The 25,730-nt window shown below is 28.4% G+C and overlaps 1 protein-coding gene across 1 annotated transcript; it reads left to right on the top strand.

The window, feature by feature from the left end:
• Positions 1 to 13,213: 13,213 nt before the first annotated feature.
• On the top strand, positions 13,214 to 18,840 carry LOC116774740 (chaoptin-like). Its single transcript, XM_032667485.2, has 5 exons — positions 13,214 to 13,382; positions 13,933 to 14,077; positions 14,275 to 14,385; positions 14,459 to 17,451; positions 18,135 to 18,840. Exons 1-5 carry the CDS (start codon positions 13,214 to 13,216, stop codon positions 18,419 to 18,421), a joined length of 3,705 nt encoding a protein of 1,234 aa, XP_032523376.2. The 3' UTR covers positions 18,422 to 18,840.
• Positions 18,841 to 25,730: the final 6,890 nt, after the last annotated feature.

Below are 25,730 nucleotides of genomic sequence, written 5' to 3'. Positions count from 1 at the left end.
GGTGACGACTGTGTTGGTTAAGTGTGTATATAAGTGTAATTTGTTTATCTTGGAAGCAATGAAAAGCTTTGGAAACCACTATATGTAGTATATGAGAATTATTGTTAACATCATTGAAAATGTGATTAACCTTTTACAGCATCGATTCAAGTTAGAATGAACTTTTGAACGCTTAGTTTAAATTTATTAAAATAACAAGCAATTTATTTTCACCTTAATTCGCAAACAATTTCCACTGTATAATCAAACGTTAACTGAGTACACACTGACTTATTTATAATTCTTGTTTCAAAATAAAATTATAATCCCGAAAATTTCACTCCCATTCCAATTTTTTATATTTTTATTGCAATTATCGTGTTCACTACCGTGATAAAATCGGTGGTATTTTTAGAAATACGACCAATTCTGAATTTTGTTCCAGCCTATTTCCCAATAATATTTACTATGTTTTTTTTTAAAATAACTCCCAATTAACGATGTAACACTTGATTAACCTCTCGATAGTTCTAAATTTAATTGGAACGCTTTATTTCATTTTCCACTATATTTTTTGTTCAAAATTAATTTTATGGAAAAGTACTGACGTGCGCACTAATTAAGCATGATAAATAATGATATGACCGTCACATATGTTGAAAATTATATTTAGTGAGTAAAGATTCAATGGTTCAATTGACATAGTTACTTGGCGAAATATCTCTCCCAAAATCACAGATTAGAATTTGGTCGTCGATGAGAATTTTTTGAACAAAGTCATATAAAAATAATTATGTTCACAAATATTTGTTAAAATATCTTTTCATGACTGATTTGAAAATGAGCTCAACAGAGAAAATGGAAAAGCGACTAGTAGGTGTTTTAAATTAAAGCTTAATAAGGTTTCAAATTTTGATAGCTCTATTTAATTGTTTAAGTAATCAATAAACCCAACTTTTATTATGATAAATTACCTTAACAAGATAGAAAAAAAAAAATATTATCGGTTAACTTGTTTTTGCAAGAGTATTTATCTTAGACTCTTCAGATTTAAAGTCAGCCATCGAGTCGTTGTTGAGTAATCGAGTACCAAACAAGCATAGGTATAAAGCTCACTTTTTATTTCCTGGCTTGAAACGCCGTACGTACATAATTTGATTTCAGTAACTATGTGACTTTAAAATAGCTATAACTTTTTTATTTACGAACAAATTAAAATAAAACAAATACAAAATTTTAATTTTAATTTATTACCATATATTATTCATGTGTCTTATATATACCGTGATTACAATTTTATTATAAGATCAGTAAATTCATAATATTATAAAACTATATCACATCGTTTTCATCTTAAAATCAAAAAGTTGTTTTATTATTCATTATATGGCCAAATTCAGTCGGATTTAAAAGAGAATCTCCAAAAATGCTATGTAAATTTACCCAGGGAAGTTCAGGTGGCTCAAAGGTGTGGGTCGGAAAGGGCACCCGCGGGCCTACAACGTGCAAACATCTAGTTGGAAGCCGACCGCCCTTGCGAGAGGTTGTGCCGATTTCTCTTACCATGCATGTTGATTGAAAAGTGCGTACTGTTTAGTGATGTTAACAAAATTATAAATTAAGCACAAGATTTATTGATTATGAGATGTGATAAGTAACTACTCGTAAGTATTTTTTTTTTAATACTCTTAAATTTTTCTCAAACGTCTCTAAAAGCCTACACCTTTTTTTAGTTATAACGTTTTTTTTATTTTGAAAAATAATAAATTTGAGCATAAAAATTAATATAAAAAATTGCTGCCTTCATTAATTAAATTTCCTTTTTGAAACTTTAAAATAATAATAATGTTTTTTGGTACAAATATCAATTTAATACATTTCAACTGTTAACGCTCTACTCGACAGTTGCGGTTCCGAGTGCGGGAATCGCTTGGTAACCTATAAAGAAATATATTTGATATTCTTCCAAAAAAAATTTCGAAAAGCAATTCATTCTATTTATGAATAAATAAGCCCAATAATTTTCAGATCATATTATATTCAGTCACGACATTTGATTTGAAAGTAAAAGTTTCCAGTTATTATGGTCCTCAATTTTTTTTCTTGATTTTTTACACAAAGATTTTTGGAACTATTTTTATTGATTGTCCTATTTACTACAAAAGTTAACACTTTATGAAAATCGCAACAGTAGTGCCGGAACAAGCTCGTTAATACGATGGTATTGTGCGGTGACACCTCATTATTTTTGTAAAAAAATCGAATTATTTCTAACGATTATTCAAATATTTGTTGTTTGAAATGAAACCATCAATGAATCATACTGTACGGTGTGGTTTTAACGAGATGACTTTCACAAGATTATCAAAAAACCGAAAAATATTATAATAAGGCATAAATCTTTAAAGATTTAAATAAAATACTAAGTAATTAAATTTCTACTTCCAAAATTTCCAATTTGGTGGCGAAATTTCAAATTAAATCTTTCAAATTTTAACTGAATTTTTGGAAATTTAACGCACATTTCTTTTATTTTTGTGCATTTTTCAGTTCAATTGTTTCTGTGAATTTTAATTAAAACTGATCATGAACTCCCGGTGACGCTGTCAAAGCCGTAAGGCTAACAGCAATATACATTTAAAAAAAATCCTGAACTTGGACATAGACTTGGACATTATAGCTCACAATGTTAAAAACATTGTAAAAGGGTAATGATTTTTAACTTTGACTGACGGGCATTGACTCTACTAGACATTTAATGGATATTTGACTACCGTCTTATTTCAGTTCATACACGTCAAGATAAGTCTGAGCAAATGCAAATGGAAATACATTTATTTATTGATACTTATTGTCATCTCAATGATCCCAGAATTTATTATTAATATAACTCCACTCTTTAAAAATGTGAATTGAAGTTGAAGAAATCAATTTTTTTTTCATCTATTCTATTCCACATCAGTTTATAAATGACAGAGTAATTTTAAATAAATTTACTGGTAGAATCTTAAACTAAAGAAAACATTCGGGTGGGCCTTAGAACTTAGGTCATTGCGACGAATTTGAAAAAATAAGAATATTGTAACATAACGTTAAAAAGACTTTTTAATGTATAAATATAGGTATAATTTAGTTTCTCTTAAAATTATTTTTGCATTTTAACTTGATCTTTTTGGAATATATCTTAATCGTACACTAAATGGGTTTAAGTTAAGAATATATTTCAAATCGTATAAGTGTCTTTCACAAATATAAAAATAATTGCTTTTATTTTAGTCAATAAAAGAAACTTTCTATTTATGAGGCGAGCTTTATATCAGAAACAGCTTTGTTTCTCTAGCAACCACAAGGGGCGAACGGAATTATACATATTTAATTACCAATTGTACTTTTAAAGTTCCATAAAACTCTTATTTAATTAAAAACAGTAAAACATCAAGGATATCGAGATAAAGTAGAAAATTGAAGTACGGAGAATAAATATATCTTTTAATTAGAGTCACAAGCAAAGGGAGCTTTTATAAAAATCGTAACAACTTTTTTCTTGTCATAAATGCTAAGAGACAATTGAAATAAAATATCAATTAAATAAACAAATTGTAGAAAAAAGGATATTGTTGATAGCTCTTACTATTTTTCAGTAATTAGTTATTGGCTTAGCTTAATTATTCTAAATATAATTTATGAATCCCTTAATTACGAAAGCCATTCAACGCAAGTTTTAGTCCTGATGATGTTTAGGTATTTAACTCTCGTAAAAAAAATGCCGCTTTCCTTTAATCTATATCTTTAAACTTCCTTGACCTTATGAAAGCGTTGTAAGATTTTCTTGCTGTTGTTTACTCTAAGTGATGATTGATGTGTTTTGCGGAATGAAACATATTTAATGAATTACTCGTTTTGTGATAAAATATTTATGAGAATCATAATTTTACATTTTCGTTTTTTTTTTTAAATACTACGTTCAAAAGAAATTTCTTTTTAATCACTTGCGACATTTTATTGTGTTATCGTTATCATTTATTTATAGAACCGGAGAAATTTTTTATATTTATCAATAAATTTTACCTCATTTATGGTGACTTCTCTGTTCTCGATGTACATGTTTTTATTTAATTGAAATATAAATGATATTATTATGTGTAATTAAATTGTGAAATAAATTTATATAAAACGAAGACATGTCGTTAGAGATTTTATGTCTAAATGGTAAATAGTAATCTTTGTACCACTAATCTCAATACTGGCATTTAGAGAAGTGAATGGAGGAATAAGGTTTTACTTACTATTTGGAAGGTACAATCTCAAAAGTATTATTTATATATAAGAGTGAAAAATGCAACGCTTCATTAAGGTTTAACGCAATAATTTAAAAAAAAAATATTATAAATATTTTTTCTTAAGATATATTAATCTCAGGAATATATATTTTTTGGAGAAGCAAAAAAGATTTAGAAAAGATGCGTCAATTCTTAAAATATTTAGAACCATTTTTAGATTGTCTGTAATGTTGTTTAATATTAATTTTGTATTTAAGGAATTGTAATTTTGTTCAATGTTATGCGATAATATTGAAATTTAAAAAAATCCAGACTAAATTGGCATGCTAAATGGTCAACATTTTTTTCAAAGCATATAAAACAGATATTAATATACGTAGTTTGAATTTAATTTTTACTTTTATTGAAATAAAAAATATATTTTCTGTAATGGCATTGGTTGCATCTAACATAAACCAAGAATGTTTCTATAAAGCACATGTCTGAGACTTCATTGGCTATGAATTTTAGTTTAGGAAATTTTGTACAATTTTAATTTGAGTTCCTAAGCAAGTTGATTTGTATTTTTCGATATATAATAATTAATTAATCAGGAAATTGAACTCTCGAGACTTGTTTAATATATATATAAATTAAGCTTTATTTAGAGACTTTCTGCAACACGTCATTGTTTCACGGTAGTTTCCCACCATTTCTGGAATAATATTATGCAATAATTCTCAGCAAACTTACTACATCTTTAGATTGACAGTGAAGTCAACCAAGCCACGCATTGCCATTCCAACAAAACATTTATACAAAATTTCATCTCAATAGGCTAGAAATATTTGATTCGAAATTGGGTTGTCATATTCCACTCGAACAAACATAGTCACATATGTATGTAGATGCAAGCTTACATGCTTACTATATGGATAATACATACATTCAGTGTAAGGAAAATCTAAAAATAAATAAAATTCTATTGTAAAGTAATTGTATGATCTGTTTGTAATATTGAAATAACCATTTTTTATTAGATGGTTATGAATATATTTACAGTTTTTATTATTTTTGTGTCTTGTCTGTCTGTCTGTTTGTTCCGACTAATCTCTGAAATGGCTAGACTGATTTAAGCGTGACTTTTATTGACAGGTAGCTGACATAATGAGCTAACATAGATTACTTTTTATTACGACTCAGAATCAAAATCAAGAAAATAAGCGTTATCACGGACAAGTGGGAGGCGGGGCGCATGCGGCGTTTAAAAGTTTTTTAATTTTATTTTTACGCAGAGTCGTGACTAACAGCTAGTTATAAATATATGTACTAGACTCAATATAAGACTTTATATGATTTTGTATACACATATTAATATAAATTGTCTTAACTAAAAATATTTTTAGTTAAGACAATTTATATTCACTGCTTCATTGAAAAAATAATTTCATTTAATAAAGCAATTATTCAGTAACTTATTCTCATTAACGTAATGAAAATAAAATTTTAAATGCTCTGAGAGAGTAATTGCGGTTTGTATTGGAATAAATTTGTTTTACTGTTCACTTATAAATTAATTAAGTTTAAAATTAAATATTTTACATTTGAAATAAGTTAAACATCCCTTAAGAGTTTTTTCTGCGTCAGCGCTACACGTGTTTTATTTCTACAAAGAGTCAACAAAGCCTTGTGAACGTTTGAAAGTAGGCTGACATATTTGTAATTTACATTTCGTTCCATACCCCGCGGCCGACTTTGCTTTTAACTTGCGCAAATTACAATGAAAGAATGAAACTTTGAAATTAATTGAGCTACAAAGGATCTTTTTTTTAGAAATTATGTCGTCAGGATCTCTTTGTTAACGGAGCTCTTTAAAACAACTGTTTTAATAAAAAGATTAGTTGCATACGAAATCCACAAACTTTGTATTTCTTTATTGACAATATAAATTTTAATTAATTGTGACTGTTAGTCCTTCTCAAGTATTTGTTAATGAGGTTTCAAAATATCGTAAATACTTTAAGGGTAGTCCGATAGTTTATTATTTTGCGATCGCGATCCCTATGTTACCTTTAAAAATTTAAGGTTAAAACCCTTAGCTGAAATGCGTATTATAGGCATTTAAAATAATACAATATTAATATTAATATTAATTGTATATCTTGCAAAACTTTATTTAAATGTCAACATAAGCAGGTCAGTTTCCTAAACACCCATTCTGTATTCAAACCAATTTAATGAACAGAACTAAGCTTTTTGGTCGTTTTTCAAGAATGTTAGATCCTAACCGAGCTTTTATAATGAATTATAGTAAAAAGTAACAAAACAAAAGCATTTGAATTCGTGGTAATTACATTTAGTATACTACCGAATTGAAAAGGGGTTGGTGTTAGTTTAACCTATTTATTTTTGACAAGTCATTTATTTTTTTTAACTACTTCTCACTTTCTAATCTCTACACTCCACATAAAAATTACTTTTATATTTTTTTTAACTTTAATGTGAAAGTTTTTAAATATCCTCCTGGTATTGCCAAGTCAGATAAACATTAAAAGGCGATTTTTAACGAACGTCAAGTTATGAAGGCTAACTTATTTAAGTCTCGATGTTTATTATTTATGAATTATGTATTATTAATTTCAAGTTCAAATGTAGAAGTAAATTATTTAGAACAAGAAACGATAAATATTTCCTGGTAGAATGACTCGAAATTAATTATTAAGTAATTCGAAAAAACGTTAAGCACATAGTCAGTTAGTATTTAGAGCAAAAATTGGACTCTTTACTCAAGAACACAGAAATACTTATTACACAGAAATATTTATCGTTGCTATGAGTTTGTTAATAATGGAGGATCATTGTGTTTGATAAGTGTAGTTGAGATTCTGATCGTTCCTATCATAGACTAACGGATCTGAATCATAATCACGGCATTTTATCTCAACTCTGCACAGGGTATTGTACTCCATATTTTTATATTTGTTCCCTTTTTTATTTTATACAGTAAAGATTGAACTTACTTTGTAGTTTTTTGTTATTACAGCAATTTTTTGTTATTAAGAATATTTTCTTTATTACATAAATTGTATAGCCATAAATTATGATCTCAAATTTCCTAAAAATAAATTTTTCCTGTTTTTATGTAAGCAATTAGTTTGCAGTTTCCTTTTCTCAAAATAAAATAAAGTCCGACCAAAGAAATAAGCATATCTATATAAGTATTAACAGTTTAAGTTAGGACTACAGGCGATCCACGTTTGAGACCGCTCTTCGTTCTTATATGGATTGTCCCCAGAAAAACAAATTTGATTAAGAAATAAATTATACATAAATAAATTTTCAACTTTTGGCCATTACTTAGTAAGTTTATACCAGCAGTAAGGTAGCAATGTAGAAAGTGGCAAAGTTTTTCTAAATAATGAATTTATAATTAGGTAGCCTTTTAATAAAAGCTGTGCGGCATTTTGCCTTTGATAAAGTATCTTACGGAACTTAAAGTTTGCTTCCGTTTTTACTACTGAAATAGGACTTTGAAGAGATCCCTATAATTTCCAAAACAACAAACGGGAGGTTCTTTCATTCAAACCTTTTTGAAATGTATTATTTTGAATTTTAGAATATGTTTTAGAATAGGATTTATATTTACTATTTTTTCTTTGTATTTTTTAGAAGTTAGTATATAAAGTTTGTTCCGCATTATAGAGTTGTAAAGTGGGATTACCATAGTTATAAACTTGGTCATGACATTACTGCTTAACGACTTTTCAGCACGAACTCATCCGCAAAAGATACCCCTGTTTTTACTATACTGTAAAACTTATTATGATAAACAGTATTGCGAAATTATTATGATCCTGGTCCCTATTAAATTAAACAAAGCTGAAAATTTTGACAAAGGCAGATATCTATCATTGTAAAAAAATCTGAATTTCAAAATGTAAAAGATTGTTTTAATATAAGAAATATAATCTTGTGTTCACGTAAATATTTGATACATCATAATACCTAAAAAAGGTTATTTCAGTTTTAAAAGAAAACTGATTGGTTTTTAAGGAGCTGAGTGCTCTTAAAGAGAAAGAGATATTGTCAGTATTGTTTTGCTTTATGCTTATAAAACATATTGTTATAAACAATATGATGAATGATAAAGAAACGTTCGTAGAGTATTATAATTAAAATATTATATAGAGTATATATATTTATTTATTTATTTCTTACTTTTGTATGTGAATATTATACTACTAAGTAGACAAATATACTATTTCGCATAAATAAAATGGACTTTTTTTTTGTCGATTGTTTGAAAAACTGCAACAGCATATAATGAAATGCGAAATAATTTATGTGAAAAAGTCAAGTGTTTCTCTTATCCTTTGAAGTTTAATCTAACTATTTCTATTATTTAAACATTTTAAGTTTTCTTGCAATTTTCCGAGCAACCTCGCAGCGGTTGCGGCTTTCAAAACTTTCTGTTACAAAACTTTTGGATTCTATTACTGTAAAACTGTCTTAAATATTCCGTAATTTCGAGATAAACGGATTTTGCGAATTATGTCAGAATAGAAACCCAATTTCATTTTAACTGCAATGGCAGTGATAAGAGTTCTGCGACTATAGAATAACTCTTTATTTATTCAGGAAATACTAATTAATATAATTTCAGTGCTTTTATAATTTTCACATTTAATAACTGGCTTAGTTTTTTTCATTGAAATCATATTCCTCGCACTAAGTGCAGTAGGTAATTAATGTAGATTGGCGAAGCGATTATATTTTTAATGTTTTCAGTAGTAAGAGTAAATAAAAAAAAATTTTTTATTAAAAGTAACTGTGGCGGTATTTATCTGATTAATAAATAAAATAAAATACAGATGGAATACACTGAAACAAAATATTTTGTCTGTTAAAACTAAATGTCGAAAACTAGCAGTTCTCGTGAATTTGCCCTAGCTCCGGATTTCGTGACTAAATCATACAATACGCCCACGTTAGTCTTTGTTTTCGTCAATTATGTGAGCTACGATATGTAATGTTTCAAAAAAATTCTGCATGTGAATTTTCAGTTCAGAATTAACGCATTTATAAGTATTATTGGACATAAATTAAAAATTTTATATTAACACATAGAAAATAAATATACATACTTATACATTAATAAGGGATTAGAAAAATAATAAACCAATATTTTTATACAAATTAACAAGGTCCCATTAAAAATGTTCATCTTAATACCTGTAAAGGGACCTTCAAAATATATGCAGGGTTTTTTTATATAGGTTTATTTCTTTTTTAGATCCCTACGCAAAAAGAGGGGTGTCTTAAGTTTGACGTCACCGTGTATCTATGTGTATGTGTGCGTGTGTGTGTCAGTTTGTGACATCGTAGCTCTCAAAGTTGTGGACCGACTTTAATGCAATTGAGAGACCATTTTCTTGCAGTTGTACTTAGTTATATCTGATTATTTTCAGTTGCGTACTGTACTGCTTCTTTTCAACATTACGTGAGGAATTCCTAGCGTAGGAATACTCACAACGTGGTTTACCGCGTCAGTATAATCGTTAAATGATAACCAGAGATATAATTAGTATATATAGAGATAGGATTTTTATAATTAGAAATTTTTTGTTATAATGCAATATTAACGAAATATTTATGTTACTAGTATTGAAATTTGACCTCATTTCCTTCTGTCTATATCAAACTTAATAAGCTATACCATCTTTTGTATGTTATTAAAATTTCGAAATGTTATGGGAAATAGGACAAAATTTATAATGTTGTACATATTTGCCACAATAAACTTTGGAATAGTGCAATAGTTCTATTTCACCCTCTTTCTTCATGCAAATATTTACAAATTAAACAACACTCTTGTTTTGTACAAAATTAAACTTAGAATATATTTCCTATTTTATCCCGTTATATACAGATCATTGTCATCTGGTATTAAACAATAAAATAACTTTTGAACCGATTACAACGCACTTTCCGAGTGACTTAATAAGAAACAAACTCTACTACATAAATAAAAACAAAAAGTTATTTCACATCCTATACATATATACAGTTGGATTAAGAATCGCCTTTGACGTGTGATTTATATAAATCTTTTTGTATTTCTATTTATCCGTGTATGACCTCTAGGAGAGTTTCGCTATCGTATGTATGAACAGGGATGTTTTAATTATGTGGAGATGGTATCATAGCATAATATTATGACATCTCAACTACCCTCCATTTTGTCAAAGGACGAGGATGACCTTTTCATGGTTTCGACGATGAAAAATCCAATTAGGGACATTTTATATCTTTAATAAAATATACCGTATTTAGAGTGACCAAGTTAGAATATTTCTATATTTGATAATATTGTATTATAAATATCTGGATACGTTTTAATGAAAGAGTTCCATGACATTAATACTTCATATCCAGCGATAAAACAAAAAATACCAAAAAGCATACGTAAAGTGCAAAAATACTTTGTATTACTGCTTTGACAATTCTTTTTAACTATTGAACACAACATATAAAAGAAATCGAAATATCCATTTCAGGATTTTAAGTATTGGTTTAGTACTTTTAGTTTTATATTCGAGAACGTGCAGAAATTGTCTTATTACAAAACTCGAAACAGTTAAAACTTTTAATTAAAACGGCTGTGCTTTTGTATGAAAGTTTTGATATCATGTTATTCAAGTTGTTATTACAATTGTTATGTTCGTACGGTGGGTCGCAATAATAATCTTAATCTGGTCCCAATCAAAAAGTTGTTTAAATTATATTGGCAAAGCGTCGATGTGCATTCTGAACATGACCTAGTTCAGCCGTTATAGTCAATCATCGTTCTCATGAGATTTCATCCAATGTTTAATGATTTGTTCAATAGATCCTGACGTTTTGGCAATGGGACTAACCTCAAGACACTGGAAATGATCATTCAATTCAATAAACAATCATCAGTCTATAATTCAAATAATAATAGAGTAATCATAATAAAATCAAATTGACCACATTCTCAACTTTAAAATCGGTTCAAAAGTAGGCTAAGTTTCTCCATTTGATTTTACGTACCTACAAATGATAGTCTCGTCAAAACTAGTCCATTCGTTATAGAGATTATTTGGGACAAATTGATGGGAAAACAGAAATTTTTAAAATTGCATTTTTTTGTAGGTACTTTCAGATGATTTACGGAAAAACTATTAGTTTGAAATACAAAACAACACTACAAATTTATTAATTCAAGTATTTGTTACGATAAATACAGATAAAATATATATTTCTGTTATATTTCATTTCTATTTCAATAATTTTATTAAAACCTTTACTATATTTTACTACAAAGGCCTTAAATTAAAATAATATTTATATTTAAGAATAAAGTTATAAGTAAAAACAATTATACATTATAACTCACATTTTTCTATTTCATACGCTTAAAAAAAAGCAGAGTTATGAAATTTAAATACGGTATTGACGCGCAACGGCGCGGGCAAGAGCTAGTACTTCATTATCATGAAACATTTTTATTCTATTCAATGAATTAAAAATTTATATCTCGTTTATTTATGTATACAAAGGAAAGTATACTACAAAAAAGTATCACGTTTAAAGAAATTGGAAACAAAAAAACTACTTATAAGACTACTCTTTTATGACTACAGCACATGCATTAAAAAATATTAAAGCTTTAAGTAAGTTGTGCCTAATTAAAATTTTAACATCGACTGGGTATTTCAATCGAGACCAAATACAATGATATATTGTTGTAGTTTATCCAGTATATATATTCATGAATAAATTATCATAATTCTACAATTCTAAAACTACATTACATACAATTCTTGGTTGTATTTCATTTGGAATGGTAATGTTGAACTTTAATAAAACTGAACTGTGAAATAACAAGCTGTTTACGCTTCCTTTAAATTTCAATTCTATTAATATGTTTAGATCTTTTAAATATTTAATATTCTTCAAGTTGCATTATGAAAAAAAATATCTTAAAATATTAACAAAACATTTTCTAAATATTTCTGGCATATTATCGACATTTTTGTTTATCGTTGTTTTAGGTTAACAATATAGTTGTCAGATTAAATATTCCGTTATTCTCCATCTATTTTATCTCTTTATAGAATAAAAATAACAATAACTATAAAATGAAAAAATTAAATATTTTGTAATAATTTTAAAAACTCTTGTTTATTTTAAGTGCGTGAAAATACTTACTTAACTACATGTTATTAATAATTAGATTTTAGAAATTTCATATATGTTATTATTATTCTATAATCACTTGAGGCCATTAATTATAAATATTTGGTTATTCGATTTTCTGGAGTATTATATTATGGTACAAATTTTTTTTACACTAATATTCTTATGATATTGTTTGACATCTTAAAGCAGTATTCAAATACATTTTGTTTATCCCGAAGGAGATCAGGACTGCTTTTAATATTATTTTTAAATTCGGTAACAGGGTAGTTTATCTAATTAGATCATTTTAGTTAAATGAAAATATTTCGATCAGATCTAAATTGGAATAGGATGACATATATAAAATTTTATACACGTTCTGTTTAAAATAATATCAGAAGTCCTTTTACGAAGATCAATATTTTTAATCACATCTAAGAATTTAACAAGTACACATTTAGATGAAACTACATTTTTTTAGTTTTCAAAAGTGTCAACACTTTCATCTCGTCTTTCCGTGAAGGGTGCTGAAAAGTTATCGAAACTTAGAGTAAAATATAAAATAATAGTAAAAAACGGGATCATAATTCCTTATAATAATTACATTTCATCGAAATATATTTTGAAATTTCTCATTATATCTATCAATAGCTTCAAAAAAAGTAAAAGAAAATATATATTATAATAAAGTTATTTTGTAATGGTTAATCGTATATATATGTAAATTTTTATGTAACAACTTATTTAACTCAATATACCTTGCTGCAGTGATGGTGTTGGGCGATGGCAGCGCGCGGTGGGCGCTGCGAACGGCGTTTGTTTGCTTGCTCATGGGCGTGCTTTCCCCGGAACGTCTAGAGCCCTGCGCGGCTAGTCCACTCTGCTCCTGCCGCGCTGCCCACATGTCCTGCACTGCTGTACCATTACATAGGTTTCCAGGTCAATTTTATAAATATTTAATAAGTGTAATACTAATAAAATATTCTTCAATTCGAGGACACTAATTATTACTTTTGCAAAAATGTCAAAGAAGGATAAAAATTATTCATATTTTAATGAATACCCGTACCAAAACGTAGAACATAAGAAAAAATCTTTCTCATTAATTAAAAATAAATTGATTAAAGTTATTCTTGTGGCTGTACATATATGTTTGTTTATTATGTAAGGCATTAAGACAACTTTCCTAACAATAGCACTGTAATAAAAGTCTTCTGTTAGCACAAGCATTAGTGAGGTAATAATCATTAAGTTTAATTGTTATGGTTTACAATTAAAGTCACTTAAGAATAGTGCTTAACTTGGTGCTAACATTTAAACACCATAACATTGAAGGGATAGGTAACTGAAAAAGAACGATATCGTTCCAGCAAAAAGTTATAATCATAATAGAAAATTATAGAAATCGATCCTTAGCAATGATTGTGTTTTTGGAATAGTAGGCATATGAACAGAGTTTTGATGACAACGAGAGGTATTTATTTTACAGAATGGCCACAAATAGAACTGCAGCACCTGGACATAAGTATGTCGAATCTTGAAGTAATACCCGAAAGTGCTTTAGACGGTTTGAAGCTTCAGACTTTGGTATTAGTTGCAAATAGAATACACTACATCGAGATCCACGCTTTTAGGTTTGTCATCGTTAATCTCCAATTAGGTTCAAATAAATTTATATCAATAATTTTTGAATAGTGCATTAGTTTGTAATAATAATACTAAAGGCAAATTCAAGAAAATACTGCAACTGAAAGACAATTTTTTATTGTTACAGACTGTACTTTATGCGCAAATTCTTGTGAATGCATTACGCGTATTATTTTTGTTACAGCTCCATGGCGAATACTTTAGCATCCTTAGATTTAAGCTACAACGAATTTACTGAAATTCCAGAAAATGGTTTGAAAGACCTAAAAGTACTTAATTGGTTAAATTTACAAAAGTAAGAAATATAATTTCAAAATATCTATTTCATAATAATCTTATTTATAATAATAAACTTTTTCTTGTTTTAGCAATTATATAGCTGAGATAAATCCCGGCATAAAATGGCATCATTTGGAGGATACTTTGACTAGTTTATCTTTGAGTAATAACCAAATAACAGAGCTGAGACCTCGGTCTTTTACATTTTTATATCATCTTCTACAACTAGATTTAGAAGGAAATTATCTCCGTGTCATAAGTTCAAATTCATTACCATCATCCCTAACAGTCCTTAAATTATCCAACAATTTCCTACATAAAATATCCTGTGATTTAATATTTAAACTGCCTAGGTTACAAATGTTACATATAAGACATAATTGGATAACATTCGAAGTTAATTCATCAAGTGTAAATAATAGAACTAAGAAACTAGAAAAATTAGATTTAAGTAATAATAATATAAATGACTCAACAGATATTGTAATTTTTCGGGAAATACAAATAAGGCAAATAATACTCGATCTCAATGAACTGTCTGTGGTCCCAAGATCCTTATATTTAAATAACAGAGTTGAGAGGCTTTCAATATCGTATAACAAACTTAGCTCTATTTACCGAGAAGTTTTTATATCTCTCAAAAATAGTCTTGAACATTTGGAGGTAGAGCACAACAACTTATCTCATTTACCTGATAGTTTGGCGCAGGTCTTGAGACTTCGACATTTATCGTTAGCTTACAATCAGCTTGAAGAGTGTCCGCCTCTCCCGAGTCGTATTCAAACGTTATCAATTGCTGGTAACTTTCTTACTTCGATACCTTCTGTACTTCAAACATTAGAATCAGGTTCAATTCGTTATCTCGACTTAAGCTACAATAGAATATCGAATTTGTCACCGAATGAATTCCAAGACTGGTCTTCGTCTCTAGGGACTATAAACCTGAAAGGAAACAGGATTGCGCAGATTTATAAAAACGTTTTTCCCGCTCACATGCCGGTACGGGACATTAACTTGAGCTTTAACGATTTATACTACATACATCCTCATTCCTTTTCCAATTTAACTGGCTCTTTACATGTTTTAGAATCTTCTGCTACACTTTTCAGTGGATATTTTCCGTTTGAGATGAATGACGGTTTAGAAAATTTGAATTGGTTATCTTTTGACAACAACGACTTTCATATTCTAAAGTTATCAGAAATGTCCTTATTTCAAAGTTTAAAGTACTTAAATCTAGACTACAATAGAATCGTAGAAATTATTGTTGACGAGGATGGTTACAACATATCGTTATCTCTTAATGATGTGAGAATATCGTATAACTTTATAAGCCTTATTCGGCCTAAGACCTTTTCACAAATGCCCGAATTAAGAAACTTAGATTTATCTTATAATCGTATCAATAACTTGACTAAGAACAGCTTTAGCAACTTACCCAATTTAAGATATTTATCTCTTGCGGGAAACGTAATCGACTCGATAGAAGTAGAAACATTTGTAAATTTACCAAAACTAGAGATACTAGAACTTCAGGGAAACAACTTAACGTATTTGTCTCTTTACTCTTTATGCAATGTTTCCAATGGTCTTGATACGTTTACACTTAATATAAGTCGAAACAAACTAGGCTCAATTGAAGGAGACGTGACTATTGCCATAAATATTTTTGACGGATCACATAATGACTTTCATGAAGTGCCAAATAACATTTTTCTCGCCGCTGAATCTTCGATAAGGCAAATTATATTATCACATAATAAAATTACTCACATTTCTGGTGATGTTTTTGGACAGTCCATTTATCTAGAGATATTAGATTTACACAAAAATAGAATAAGCGTTATAAAAAGAAAGTCATTTACAGATCTTATATCTCTGCAAATATTAGATCTATCTTATAATAGCGTTTTTCAATTATCTGTAGAACAATTTTATAACTTACGTAAACTGAGATATTTAAAGATGGACCACAATAATGTTAGACTTCTTCCACGAGACGTTTTTAAAAATACAGTTATAGAGCATTTGGATTTAAGTTTTAATGAAGTTTCCCTGTTTCCAGTAACTGCGCTCTCGCAAATTGGATTTACTTTAAGATACCTGGATTTATCACATAACAAGATTGAATATTTGGATAGTAACATTTTTCGGAATACACAATTTTTATCAAACCTCAATTTAGCTCACAATTTGTTAACCGTTTTATCCGATAACACGTTTTTCTGTCTCGGAGTTTTGCGAAGCTTGGATTTAAGCTTTAACTCGATTAAAGCAAATTTTAAAGAACTGTTCCATAACCTCCCTCATTTAAGGCATTTAAATCTTGCAAGTATAAGTTTAAAGACAGTGCCTTATCTGCCTTTAACAAATTTAACAAGCCTAAATTTAACGTCAAATTACATAACAACGTATAAAGAGTCTGACATGAAGAGATTAGAAAATCTTCGACATTTAGATCTTAGTCATAATCGTCTCACCTCTTTAGTGCCAAAGATGTGGATTCATTTAAGGAACTTAAATGTACTAGATATTTCATATAATCCTATCGTAAGAATAACGCCAAATAGTTTTAAGTCATTAAGCAACTTATCGTATCTTAATTTGAATGGTCTTAAGTATTTAGATATAGTTGATCAAGATTCTTTCCGTCCCTTAACATCCTTACGATCCTTGCGTATCCAGACGTGGTCAGCAATAAATCATTCAACATTTCGACTAGCTAATATTACATCATGTCTCCCATCACTGTATAAATTGTCTGTGCATTGGACCGATGAAGTTATGAATAACCAACTACATGGAATTGACGCTCGAAAAATCAGATACTTAGAAATTAAAGGATCTAAATTAAGGAGCATAGCAGATGGAGCATTTGAGCCATTTAGTAGCAGTCAAGAGATATACATTAGAATAAGTGAGACGTCTTTAACAAAATTACCTGCAACATTTATAAGACATCTCTCCCAAGTTCCTCAATTAGGAATCGATTTAAGCTATAATCAAATATCGAAGTTAGATCCAGCTATATTTTACCCCAATTTTACAAGTTGGAGTCACGTTGCTACAAAATTACTTTCAGGTATGTATTTCTTTAAGACGTACATTGTTATAATAAAATTCTTTCCTATGCGAAACATAAAATAATGAAGAAAAAAAAGAGGCAATCCATAAATATAATAGTTACAAAATTTGCCAACTAAAAGTAAGTATATTTTTAATGTCAAATAAAAATTATTTGTGCGTCTGGGAATGCTCGGCGGAAGTGATTACTTAAACTATTCAATGTTCAAATTGTGTGACTTATAAAAAGTTTAGGTTACTATTTAAATTTTATTTACATTAAAATGATAATCTGCCTACCCTCATAGAAGTTATCACTTTAATATATTATTGCCATTTAACTTGGGTACATTTTTGATGTTTAGCTCAACATATCAATATTAAGAATAAAACATTTGTTTGTGGATGTAACTAACAAGACTCTTATATATTCCTCTTCTGAAAACAATTCCTGAAAACATATATATGATCAAAGAAAGTCAAATTCTAAAACATCAATTTGTTTAAATGATTTATAAATAATTAGTGAACAATATAATCTTACAACATGTGGTTTCTTAAGTGAAGATACCTTTTACATACTTTATAAACATACAACGACCTTCATCTTTGTAATGAGTTTTAATTCTTAATACACTCCCAAAATTTCCTCCAGCGAAATTACGTCTGAATTATATATCACGCGTTTTTGTCATTATTCAGGAGGATTAATTCTAACGGGAAATCCGTTGCGGTGCGAGTGTGAATTGGCTTGGCTGGGCGCATGGTTGCGACGATGGTTACAAGAGAATGAGGCTAATGGGGAATTAAGACGAGCGGTCCGAAGTGCCACCTGCAAAGACCAGCTAGGGAGACCTGTTCCGCTCCTTCAATTACGTGCCGACGAAGCCGATTGTCACGCTAGTGCGCTGTCGAGTGATGCACAACCCAACTATAGCAACGTCATTTACACATTTGCAATCACAGTATTGTTTATTACACTTAGATGATAATGATATATTTATAATTTTGTGCTTATAAATTGTACAATTATAATTACAAGATAACATCAAGCATGTTTTGGCAATTATGTAACGATGCAATTTATAATTCAGGGCAAAAGATTATATATAAGTAGATCGACACAACTTTGTAAATAAACATTTTTCCAAGGTTACAAATATTTCTTTCGATTTATATCATCGGATAATTTGACGAAATAACTTATGATTTAAGTTTCGTTATAAAAATCAGTAATTTTCATAAACTTTCATTGAGATTTTGATTTGCAGTATAATCATATCAATGGCGAATTTAAATGATATACTTGGAACGATATATTTTAGACGGAGGTATCATTTATATAGTATTGTTTATTATAAATAAAATTTGTAAATATGTATAAAATAAATATTTTGAATAAATCGAATTTTTAATTTTTTTTCTTTACTTTTATTCCTGGTAGGTCTTTTATTTTATTTTTATTAGCTTTTTATTAGCTTCACATGTATGTTTGTTTGTATGTTTGCAACCGACTTCTTTGGGCGCGATTTTGACCCACTTTAAATGGCCAGATTTCGTTCAAACTTTGTAGATTTATCGAGGACCGATGACAATACACTAATTTCATATAATTATTTCATTTTTCAATTTGCAAAATATGATTTTTGTTAATTTATATAATTTTCATCTATATTCGATAAGGTAAGAAACTTAATTCAAATAAAAAAAAACAAGATTTTATAAATAAACCAAACTAAAAAGTAAAAAATAAATAATAGTTTAAAAAAACTAAATAACACGCTTTTTATAGAAAACCGAACTAAAAAATAGAAAATAAATTTTAATAAATTTAAATTTAGAAAATAGTGTTAAATTTTATTTAAAAAAAAGCGTGGGGTGCTTTTTAAGATATTATCGAAATGATAATCACTCTACTCATATCTGTCAATAATATATTTATAACTATTGACACCATGTACCGTGTTGCGTGTTTTTTAGTTTTTTTAAACTATTATCTATTTTTTACTTTTTAGTTTGGTTTATTTATAAAATCTTTTTTATGTGAAAGATGTCAAATGAGCAGACGGCTTACTTGGTGAGCAGTAGCCACCATGGGCCAAGGATATCCGCAACATTTCTGTTGCGGATGCGTTGCTAACCTTGGTTGTTTAGAAATAGGGAGGGGTGAGAATAAGGAAATGACAGGAAAAGGTCGGAATAGGGAAAGGGCAACCGGCTCTCTCACTCATCGGAACAAAAGCAGCTATGAAAGGCTACTTCAGGCTGATCTTCTGTGAGAGGTTGGTACTTCCCCGGTTGAGCCAGCCTATGTTCAGTATGTAGTTACTTGACCAACTACTAAATTTTAAAAATTGTAAGAGAACTTTTAGAGAAGGTAAGCAATGTATTTAAATAAATATACTATATTTAAATCGTTTTCGATTCAAGTAACATTTAAGGAAATACACAAACGGTATCCTTTTGTTGTTAATAATAAATTTGATTTCAAGATTTAAATTTATTTACGTATGATTGATTACTTTTATTAAATTAAGTAACTTATTTTATGTGTTCTTTTACAATAACACTTTATTGAATAAAATATTAAATATTTTAATGAATAGTTGTACTATCAAAAGTTATTTTTTTGCAAATTGTTACACTTTTATAGAATCGTCAGATGATTTACAAAAATCTCATATATACATTTACAAAATCCAATATTTTTGGCTGTTCGGCTGTAAGCAATTAACGCCCGTGGCTTTACTCTGAGTACGATAAAACTTGCTTAATTAAAATCACGAATCTGGGGGAACTACAATTAGAGCATCATCCCAACCTTTAAAAGACGTGATTAAGACATAATACTAATTAAATCATGCGTTTTATCCTTCATGAAGTAGACGATGACAATGGGGGCAATAACTACAATAATTTACTTTTTAAAGTTGTTGGATTATTATTTTTTCTATATATAATAAAAATTATATAAGACTCTCCTCACTTTTATTGAAAATTTTATAAATAAAACTTTATTGATGATCAATTCTTTTTAACATGGTTGCTTTGTACTATTTTTAGAACACTCGCATATACGAAATGCTGCTGAATTGTTGACACGGTACACTCTTAAAGGGCCACTTGCATAGCTTCACCTACCCCTAGGCTTTAGTCCACTTCTGGCTTCACGAATAGCGAGAATGATTGTGTGCATCGAAAAAATATATTTTTTTTATTCTGATGGGATTAAAAGTTATATATTATTTAACATTAAAATAATTATAGCTTTAATATTATTGTTTACATACCTATATATGGTTTTTTTTAACTGCCCCTTTTTATACCATCTTTTATCTACGTGTATAAAGTTAAAAAAATACCTATCGATTTATTAACAATTTGTTTTGCTAAAATTTGTTTACCCAAAAATCCATTCTTTCTTTCCGGGAAACTATGTAGCTATTGTTGGTCCCGACAATATTTTAGACAAATGTTTTTAATACGGCTTCGTAAATTATTAAAAAATAACAAAATAATGAAATTATTTTTATTAATTTTGCGTAAATATTTACTTTTTAATATGAAATTTAGTTGTCAAGGTTTGAGTTTATGAAGAAACTGACCCGAGATAAATTTTAATGCCAAAGATCTTTGAAAATTTGTTTGAAAATCCCAAATACACTTGCTATGTTCCTGTCCCACATGAATACAATTTATTACTGTGTAAAGTTTATCTTGGAAACTGAAACAATTCCGATTTGGAAGCTTCTGTGTTCAATCAAAGTTTCTGAGTTGATATTTGTTTTGTAGATTTATTTTGTCATTATAAGTTTTATACGAAGAGTTTATGATGCTAAGTTAAACAATATGTAAGATTTAGCACAATTATAACATGCTATTATTATGTTCTGTAATCTTTTTCTTAATAAATATGTGAGATGTTGTATTTATGTTATATTTCTTTTTTTTTTTGGGACATTTGTATTCTCTTTTACTTTTAATACGCATTGGGTAAAAATATTATTACTTTTTTTTTACTTTTTTATTGTAATTTTGTATTGTAGGAATTTGATTATAAATAACAGATATACTGCATTTTCGGGGAAATTTTAAAGTTTAAGTGTAATATAAAATAACAGCTGTATGTTAAATTCTCTTTTATTAATGTCCATGTCGAAGAATTTATTACTTAAATTTCCCATAATAAATCATTATAGAATGGACAGTAGAGTTAAGTCTTTAGCGATAAAAATATACCTTCCCTTAAATTTGACGTATTTTATTTGTAACTAAATTTTTTTGGAACATACTTTACTAATTATTTTCTGGGTATTCTGATTGATGATTAATATATTTTGACTCTTTAAATGAAATATTCATACTGCAAATTTTTAGATGCACACGAAGAGATCTTAGCTAGAATAATAAAATACAAAAGTTTATATATTCAACGTTATAGTATAATACTTTATAACAGAATTTTTTGCTCATATTCTTAATACATAAATTACAATCTGAATTTTCAGACCCATATATCAAAAGGCAACTGCCTTGCCTTGCCTGCCAAAAATGTATTTAACAACGAGTTCAGTTGAATTCGTTATTAAATACATTTTTGCTAGCGAAAACACTTTGTAGGGGTATAATCGTGGATATAATGATCCACCAAGTACCATAGTGGAAATGAATGTCAAATTTGGGAGTTTGGCCATTTGTTATAAGGACTATTTTACTCTAGAGAACATAACGCAATTGTCATATCTTAATACCTTAGTAGCCTCTGCGCTTGCGTGTTGAGCCTTCAAGTCCCGACGGGTTCCGAGGTCGAAGGTATGTTACAATTACATTCCACATACGTTACCTGAAACGACTACAAAGGATGACCGAGTCGAATGACGTCTATGACGACATCCATAGCAATGACAGCCTATGTCATGGGTATATGACTTGCATGTTTTTATTATTGATGACCAATGTTATTTATCATATAAACTTCAATGGGAATATTCAATATTGAAATCTACTGTGATGTAGGTTGGATAGTTTTATGTTCGTGTGTACTTTATTGATGCCAATTAGTGTATATGAGAATATACGTCCTGGTTTTCTTTATTGGTGGTAACAAACAATACAATATATTATATTACCATAATTATACTTTTATTGAAGTGTAAACAATATAAAACTTGTCCAAAATATCAGCAGCAGAATAGCACCAATTTTCTCCCGCAGCCAAAACTAATGGCATGGAAGCAGCTAAATGGACGTGGGATGACTTTTATTTCTGTATTTCTTTGTATTGCTAAGAAAAACAGTCGATTAACGGGTACTTGGTCTTAAGGCGATTTTTTGTTTTATTTTTCTCGACGTTCTGTGCGATTCGTCTGTTACTGGGAATGGTATTCTTTATCTAATAATAACTAGAAAAATAATATATTTTATAAATATAAAGCAACCGCTTTATCAGTATTTAATTATAATATTAATTATATTTAAAAGGTTATTAGAACGAACGAAATTGTATAAAGAGTATAATTAAATGTAAAATTATGTAAACCTTAAATGTGTCATGCTTTGCGAATAAAGGGCAAAAGAGTTATAATTCCCTCCAAAGTGTTAGTTTAGGACAAATTCGGATGTTATAAACCAAATTCCGATGAAGGAAAACTCGATTATTTAAATTGAATATATTAACTTTTTAGAAATACAACTAATTACTTAATGAATAGAATATAAAGTTGACTTTCGGTTTACTTATTCAAACAAAATTATTAACCACTCAATTCCAAATATAAACATTACTATTTATATTTTCGTTAAATTAGAATTTACAAAATATTTTTTGTTTTTTAAAGATTTCGAAAACCCTAAAAGTAATAGACGATTCTTTTATTAATTTGATAAAGTCTCTTCCAAGCTTTAGTTTTCCTTCTTATATATTATATTTATATAAATTATTATTAAATTTTCCTATACAGCTTGTTTGCAAAATTTCCGATTCAGTTGCTTCACTTGGTTACCTTTTTCTTGTTTTCCTTTTATATAGCTGTTATAAAAATACACTTCAATGACTTTCTATCATTGTTCCAATTTTCTTCATTAGAAATAATATTAAAAGAATGTACTTTTATATGAATATAAGCTATTTGTAAGTTGCGTTATATTATTCATGTGCTGGCTGCTAAAATATTTTAAAGATCGTAAGATTACGACGCAATGTTAAAAATATTAAAAATGTCGTAGTGTGTGTATTTGTTATCTTATAAATTAATTATCACCGATATATTTCATTACAAATAATCCCGTCTCACACTTTAATTAAATGTAGGTTTAATTAAAACAAAACCTACCATTTCGTAGCATTAAAGCCGAAGATTAATAATTCAACAAGAGAATTTGTATCAAATGCCAAGAAATTGCATGAAAGGCCGATACAACAAGGGAATTTAATCAACACGAAATTTCTCTTACTTTGGTACTGTTCAAATTCTTTATGGTACATTAAATTATTAGCAATATCAATATTATGTCATTAGCTACCTACAAATGTACATTTGTAATGAATTGATCACTGTTCAATATTTATTGACATATGTTACAAGTGGCGTCATCCGTGCCAGGCAAATTATTATGTACTATAATCCTTAGAATTAATTTTATGACTTATTATAATTAATTATAATACTGAACCATTGCAATTTTTAACGGCAACATTTAAGTATCCACTTGTATTGAAAACTATAAATGCCGTCTTCAGCCATCCTCTAAGACTTAACTGGAACTAACGCTGAACATTACCAATCAAGTCTGAAACTGTACCTCGAACACATTTGATTTTTTTGCGAGAATCTGCAAAAACAAAAATTATATAAGTACATATATATATATACTATGTGGCTATAATAAATGTATTTGCAAGTTTTTTAAGCGGGCTAATCTTATGGTGCTTATGGGTCCCTATAATGTTAGTTTAGGACGATCCAAAGTTCCTTTAAAAACGTAACGGCTATCCGTTGAAGGGTAAGACTAAAAAAGGTGTTTCCTTCATGACAGATGTAGAGTATAATCTTGCATCAATTGTAGTAAAAGAGAAAATGTTAAGAAAGAATTATGGTCATTATTTACCTTTTACAATATTTTGCACTACTTATTTCTGTTTACTGTTTAATATTTTACATTAAGAAATAATAAAATATATACATATATAAAATTAAAAAAAAATATTTGTCACTTCGTGTTATTTATAAGACATCATAAATTTTTTATTGAACTTTTAGAAAAACAGTTGTATTATATCATTTTTTATTACCATTGTTTAAGTACAATTCATTTAACAGTTGCCGTTCAATACAATGGGATGTATTAACCCTTCTATAGCGATTCTATTGTAATATCTGAAGTGTTCCTGCGTAACCAAATTAATGTACAATATAATACCACTGGCCTTTCATGATAATATTATTATTGATATTGTTATTGGCATTGTTAAACATATGCATACAAAGATATTATATTATAAGATTATCTTTAGCTATGATTATTTTTAATAAATGGTTTGTAGATATAAACTATAACTTTTCAACGAGCACGCGTAATTATCAAGTTAATTTTATTTTATATAACATTTTCTCCTCAAATAATTTGTTTAATAAGTAACAGTTAATTCTAAAATAGATAAAAAAAAAATTAAAAGTGTATACGTTTTTAATTTTTTGATCAATTAAACTAATCATATGCTAGGCAATTATAATTATAATATTCAATTTTTCATTCCGCTATACAGCGTCCATGAATAAACTAAATTTGAAAGTTAACCTCAATAACATTTCAATACTTTCCTCGTTTTAATTTCAATTCAATTCAGATGGAAATTGACAGAAGCTTTCTTTATATTCGCCCGTCACCATTGACGAATAGATGCTTATATCGAAGCCTATGAATAAATGACGTCATACATCACTGACAAGGTAAGAAGCCCTTTACAATAAATTTCTTATTTAGTTTTAAAAATAAAATAATTTTATTTTAAGGCCTTGTTTAATTATATCATATATGTATATTTTGTCATTATAGATAAATACCATATTAAAACGTGGTCTAATTTGAACATTATGCATATTGTTCATATTTTCGATTAAAAATTTTAAAATCTTTAGCATATCGCTTGTATTTGTAGCAAAATATTTTTCCATGTGGTTGCATTGTGTTTATGAACTTTATTTCAGGAACTACCACAAGCCGAAGAAATAAATCGAATAAATCTGCGCGTTTTAAAGATTGAAGATGGTTGGCGGAACCGGACAGATCCCAATCACC

Source organism: Danaus plexippus, chromosome 8 (assembly GCF_018135715.1).
Source record: "Danaus plexippus chromosome 8, MEX_DaPlex, whole genome shotgun sequence".
NCBI classification, from domain to species: Eukaryota; Metazoa; Arthropoda; class Insecta; order Lepidoptera; family Nymphalidae; genus Danaus; species Danaus plexippus.
This window is presented reverse-complemented; position numbering and strand designations above follow the sequence as displayed.

What these genes read in the sequence shown, in the direction of transcription:
- LOC116774740 (XM_032667485.2), top strand. Translation starts at nt 13,214, where the DNA reads ATGGTGTTGGGCGATGGCAGCGCGCGGTGGGCGCTGCGAACGGCGTTT. An exon ending in ATCGAGATCCACGCTTTTAG is followed by an intron (nt 14,078 to 14,274) that starts GTTTGTCATCGT and finishes TTTTTGTTACAG; the next exon opens with CTCCATGGCGAATACTTTAG. An exon ending in AATTGGTTAAATTTACAAAA is followed by an intron (nt 14,386 to 14,458) that starts GTAAGAAATATA and finishes TTCTTGTTTTAG; the next exon opens with CAATTATATAGCTGAGATAA.